The 6,067-nt window shown below is 44.0% G+C and overlaps 1 protein-coding gene across 1 annotated transcript; it reads left to right on the top strand.

The window, feature by feature from the left end:
* Positions 1-1,760: 1,760 nt before the first annotated feature.
* On the top strand, positions 1,761-4,903 carry LOC138897980 (uncharacterized). Its single transcript, XM_070184008.1, has 3 exons — positions 1,761-1,859; positions 3,001-3,165; positions 4,667-4,903. The coding sequence occupies exons 1-3, from the start codon at positions 1,761-1,763 to the stop codon at positions 4,901-4,903; spliced, it is 501 nt and encodes a 166-aa protein (XP_070040109.1).
* Positions 4,904-6,067: the final 1,164 nt, after the last annotated feature.

The raw sequence follows: 6,067 nt of genomic DNA, 5'->3' as shown, positions 1-6,067 counted from the left end.
CAAAGCTAATGGCCTCTCCTCTACTGAAATGAATGCCAAACTACCCATACTCTACGCCTTTCTACTCAAGGCATCCGCAACCACATTCGCCTTGCCCAGATGATAAAGGGTGGTAATATCATAATATTTCAGTAACTCAAGCCACTTGCGCTGCCTCAAATTGAGATCCATCTACTTGAACAAATGATGTAAGTTGCGATGGTCGGTGTAAACCTCACAGGACACCCCATAAAGATAATGCCTCTAGATCTTGAGAGCATGAACAATCACGGCCAACTCCAAATCATGTATGGGGTAATTCTTCTCGTGGGGCTTCAGCTGACGTGAAGAATATGCAATAACTCGCCCCTCCTGCATCAATACACAACCCAGGCCAATGCGTGAAGCGTCGCAATACACAGTATACATCCCTAAATTGGAAGGCAACACTAACACCAGTGTTGAAGTCAAGGCGGTCTTGAGCTTCTGAAATCTCGCCTCACAATCGTCAAACCATCGAAATGGAAGCAACCTTCTGGGTCAATCTAGTCAAAGGTGTTGCAATAGATGAGAATCCCTCCACAAATTGTTGATAATAACATGCTAACCCGAAGAAGCTCCTCATCTCGGTCGATGTAGTAGGTCGAGGCCAACTCTGAACTTCCTCGATCTTCTTGGGATCTACCTTAATACCCTCGCCTGATACAACATGCCCTAAGAATGCTACAGAATCTAACCAAAACTCACACTTGGAGAACTTAGCATATAGCTTATGTTCTCGTAAGGTCTAAAGCACCACTCTCAGATGTAGCTCGTGCTCCTCCATGCTACGCGAGTAGATCAAAATGTCTTCAATGAAGACAATGACAAATGAGTCAATATATGGCCTGAACACCAAGTTCATCAAATCCATAAACATCGTCGGGGCGTTAGTCAAACCGAATGACATCACTAGAAACTCATAGTGGCCATATCCAGTCCGAAAAGCCATCTTCGGAACATCTGAATCATGAATCTTCAACTGATGGTACCCTGATCTCAAGTCAATCTTAGAGAAGGCATTGTCCTTGGCCAAAAAATTTCAAAATATTGCAAGCTGGCCTACCTCTGTGCCGCTCTTGCGACCTTGATAGCCCTATGGCACTTTCTCTTTCAAGTGGATGCCATTTGTCTTATGCAATGCACCAGAGACTTTTCAACGGTGTATGATAGTGATCTTTACGGATATGATAGAAGACTACCTTGAAGTCTTCATGGATGATTTCTCGATAGTCGAGGATTCCTTTGATGAGTGCTTGGCAAATTTGGATAAAGTATTGGCAGGGTTTGAATAAACGAACTTGGTGCTAAATTGGGAGAAATGCCATTTTATGGTCGAAGAAGGCATTGTCCTTGGCCACAAAATTTGAAAATATTGCATAGAGGTCTACAAGGCGAAAATAGAGGTGATTTCAAAACATCCACCTCAACTTCAGTAAAAGGCGTGAGAAGTTTCTTGGGTCATGCGGGGTTCTACCGGCGCTTCATAAAAGGATTTTTCTAAAGTGGTGAACCCATTGTACAAGATCTTAGAGAAAGATGCTAAATTTCACTTCAATAACGATTGCATGAGATCCTTTTAATTGCTAAAGTTCAAGTTGACAACTACTTCCATTATCACCGCTCCTAATTGGAGTATTCCTTTTGACCTCATATGCGATGCCTGTGATGTAGAGGTTGGGGCGGTTTTAGGGGAATATATCAATAAGATTTTTCATCTGGTCTACTATGCTAGTAAAACCATGAATGATGCCCAAGTTAATTACACTGTTACTAAAAAATATCTCCTTGCCATTGTGTTTGCAATTGATAAATTCCGTCCATACTTGATGGGTGCAAAGGTTATTGTTCATACGGATCATGCGGCACTTCGCTATCTTATGAGCAAGAAAGATTCAAAAGCTAGGTTGATGAGATGGGTGCTATTATTGCATGAGTTTGATATTGACATCCAAGATCGAAAAGGGAGTGAAAATCAAGTGGCAGACCACGTGTCTCATTTGAAGGAGGAGGAGGGGAGGTCGCATGATGGCCTTGAAATCAATGACTACTTCCCCGGCAAGCAACTCTTGGCTATTTCAATGAATGAGGTGCCATGGTTCGCCGTTCTAGCAAACTTTCTTATGTGTGGAATCATCCTGGATAAGTTCTCTTCAAATCAAAGGAAGAATCTCAAACGGGATTGTCAAGATTATTATTGGGACGAGCCATACCTTTTTCGGATATGCACGGATGGGGTAATTAGAAGATATGTACCGGATGTAGAGCAAATCGTTATTCTTGAGGCTTGCCATTCTTTTTCTTATAGGGTCACCATGGCGGAGCAAGAACGGCGGCCAAAGTGTTAAGTTGTGATTTTTGTTGGCCTACTCTTTACAAAGATGCAAGTGATATGGTAAAGCAATGTGATGAATGCCAACTGGCCGGTGGAATCTCGAAGAAGAATGAAATGCCTCTCACTACCATTTTGGAGATTGATATCTTTGATGTGTGGGGTATTGACTTCATGGGTCCTTTTGTGATTTTTTGTGAAAACACCTACATCTTGGTCGTGGTTGATTATGTGTATAAATGGGTGGAGGTCATTGCTCTACCCAACAATAAAGCGAGGAGTGTGGTGGCGTTATTGAAGAAGAATATTTTCACAGATTTGGTACTCTGCGGGCTATCATAAGCGATGGGGGGTCGTATTTTTGTAACAAGGCTTTTGACACTTTGCTTGGTAAGTATGGTGTCACTCATAAAGTTATGAATCCCTATCATCCACAAGCTAGCGGTCAAGTGAAAGTCTCCAACAGGGAGATAAAGAGTATCTTGTCCAAAACAGTGAATGCTAACCGGACGGATTGGTCAAATAAACTTGATGATGCATTATGGGCTTATCGGAATAGGTTCAGAACTCCTATCGGGATGTCTCTATACCTGTTGGTGTTTGTGAAAGCTTGTCATCTTCCGGTGGAACTTGAGCACAAAGCCATGTAGGCTTTAAAGAAATTGAATCTTGATTGGGATGCAGCAGCTAATTTGTGGGTTGCACATTTGAATGAATTGGATGAGTTCCGCTACCATGCATATGCGAGTTCGTCCTTGTACAAAGAGAAGATGAAGTACCTTCATAACAAATACATCAAAAACAAGGAGTTCAAGGTGGGCGATCTTGTTTGGTTGTTCAACTCACGATTGAAGATGTTTCCTGGAAAGCTGAAATCTAAATGGAATGGTCCCTTTGAAATTGTGGGTGTGACACCTTTTGCTACATTGGACTTGAAGAAAACAAAATGATGAATGTATTCCAAGTCAATGGTCACCGGGTGAAGCATTATTTGGGATAAGTTGATGATGGCCACGTGGTGGCAGTTATTCATTTGAAGTGAAGGTAATCTGCGTCGTGCCACGATGTTAAATCAGGCGCTTCTTGGGAGGCAACCCACGTTTCTTTTTCTTTTTCTTTTCTTCTTTTGTAGATAGGTGTTATTGTTGTGCTAACTAGATTTGAACTATGTTGCAGGAATGAGTGTGCTTTACAGTAGCTGTGCTCAGAAAAATTGGCTAAGTGTAGAAAAAGTGCGGACCGCACAATTATGGGTGCTACAGCATAAGGGAACTGCGGCCGCACAATTAGAGTGCGGACCGCACAAATTGAGATGGGAAACTGCACACTCTATGAAGTTTGGTCTGTCAGAAAAATGGCCAAAGTGCGGCCGCACAACAAAATATGCGGGTCGCACCACAAAAACTGCTGACCGCAGATCAGCAAGAGCATTTGATCCCAGATAACAGAGTGCGGACCGCAGAAGGAATTATGCATTCGTACTCCTCCCTTGTCCCTCAAGTCTGATCGTCCAAGTATAAATAGTAACCTTAGGGCTACTGTACATTTTTTCCCTCTCTGAGCACTCTAAAGTCTAAAACTTTGAAATCGTCTATTCAATCTACTGCCACACTAAATCCACATTTGTGATTACTCATCTGCATTAATTCGTATCTGGTATGCTTCCGTTACTCATAGAATTTTTCAATTTTTAGTGTAATTTACAATTTTTAGGTAGTTTTAGGCCATTTGTCAATAGATTTCAACTTTACTACCATATGGGCTTTAAACTATGTTTGGTTAACTGATAATTGCTCTATGGAAAATGGGTGATTTGTTTTTCATGCTTAAGTATTCATACCATGTCGAATTTGTCCAAAATTTTGTAAACCCTAAGAGTCTGATCGATTTTGGTTTGAAATCTGCGGCCGCACAAGAAATTGTGCGGTCCGTAGAAGTTCAAACTAGGGTACTGTAAGTAAGGCTGATTCTGCGGCCGCACTTGAAATTGTGCGATCAATAAAAATTCCATCACGGCCGCAGAACAGAGTAATCTTTGTCATCACAGTGTTGCCACTTTTGGGATATCTAATGTGCGGCCGCAAAGATAAAAGTGTGGACATCACTTCAAATCTGCGGTCGTACTCAAAATTGTGTGGACCGCAGATTCATTGTTGCGGCAGCAAGTTCAAATTAGGCGGTCCGCACAACCTATCTTATGGCTGTGCGTTCAAATTGGGCGGTCCGCACTTCCCCACCTGCAAATATTTTTTACACTGTGTGTTCACTGTCTGTTGCAATTGATTTACAACTGACTCCTACTGTTGCTTGTTATAGAAAATGGTGAGATCTCGAGGCCGTGGAGATACGTCAAAGGAGAGGGGTGAACCTTCCAAAGGCAGAGGCAAAAGTACTTTACCCCTCGCCCTTCAAAAGATAATCGCAAAGAAGGCTACAGTTAGCCAAGGAAGAAATCCAGAGCCCTCCGAATCTAGTTCATATGCCCCATCTCAGGAAGCATCAGAGGGGGACTCAGTGCAAGAGCAACCTGCTGTCCAATCACAGCCACAGTGAAGGTATCAACTCTGGGATGAGCCTTCCTCCTCATATATCACCTCCGAGGGTTCGGAGAGTGACAGTGAGGCTTCAAAGCCCTCTTCTACACCTGTCCCTGAGGCACCAGTGGCTACTGTTGACGATATTCGGGATGATGGACGATGGGGTGATAGGACAATTGCCGGCCTTGAGAGGTCAAAAAAGAAGAGGTCCAGGAGGACCGTTTTTTAAGTCTAGCTACTTTCACCAACTTCCGTGGATGGTGTCCTGTGAGATCGCTCACTCTTGAGCGACAATTCCAACTCAAAGATCTTGACAAGTATAATCCAGCAGTATTGAGACAGTTCCAAGAGCGGAAGGGGTGGATGTGGTTCACCCAGACTATTGTGGACGCTAAGGAGTATTTTGGTCCGGGAGTTCTACGCCAATGTGGTGCACATCAAGAAAGGGACCAAAGTGACAAAAGTAAGGAATCTGAAAGTGAGATTTGACTAGCACACGCTAAACTCTTATTTGGGGTTTGAGAATGTGGAGCCTACACAATACTTGGAGAAGCTAGTGAAGGGTGATGCAGCTCGCCCATGGCTAGCTGAGCTTCTTGTAGCCCCGGGGCCACCACCACCATGGATCACTGCAGGGGTTCCTATTTAGTGGAACACCCTAAACTTCGAGGCGAAGGGAGGGTATACCTTTGTATGCAGTAGACTAGACCCGTGCCAGAATGAAACCAACCTACCTATTCCACGGGTTGTTCTAGTAGCCTCTATTATGGCCGGGTACCCGATCAATATGGGTGTCGTGATGTCGGCCAACATATTAGTGGTCGCCAGGCAAGCTGATACCTCCTACCCGTATCCCAACACCATCACTGAGTACCTTACAGATGCACGGGTAGAGCCCAGAGATTTTGACACGAAGATTCGGGCAAAGAAGCCTTTCTCTTGGTATTCTCTGATGGATGCACACAACCCGAAGAGAAAAGGTCAGCCGACTACTACCGTAGGCTAGTCTGATGAGCCATCGGTGGTAGCTACAGAGTCAGCAGATATGCCTTCCACTTCAGCAGAGCCTTCAGCCAGTGCAACTGCCATGCCTCCACCTTCAGCCTCAGTGCCTTCCACCTCGACTTTGAAGACGGTGCCGATGCCCACTACTCTACTGACTGCGCTGCGACTCTTCCAG

The sequence above is a fragment of the Nicotiana tomentosiformis genome, chromosome 8, assembly GCF_000390325.3.
Source record: "Nicotiana tomentosiformis chromosome 8, ASM39032v3, whole genome shotgun sequence".
Taxonomy (NCBI): Eukaryota; Viridiplantae; Streptophyta; class Magnoliopsida; order Solanales; family Solanaceae; genus Nicotiana; species Nicotiana tomentosiformis.
The sequence above is the reverse complement of the archived record's forward strand: the minus strand, read 5'-3'. Positions and strand labels throughout refer to the sequence as shown.

Coding starts and splice junctions, on each gene's coding strand:
- LOC138897980 (XM_070184008.1), top strand. CDS start 1,761: ATGAATGATGCCCAAGTTAATTACACTGTTACTAAAAAATATCTCCTT. Junction 1,860..3,000: donor CATACTTGATGGGTGCAAAG/GTTATTGTTCAT, acceptor AAAGCCATGTAG/GCTTTAAAGAAATTGAATCT. Junction 3,166..4,666: donor TCAAAAACAAGGAGTTCAAG/GTGGGCGATCTT, acceptor TGCTTGTTATAG/AAAATGGTGAGATCTCGAGG.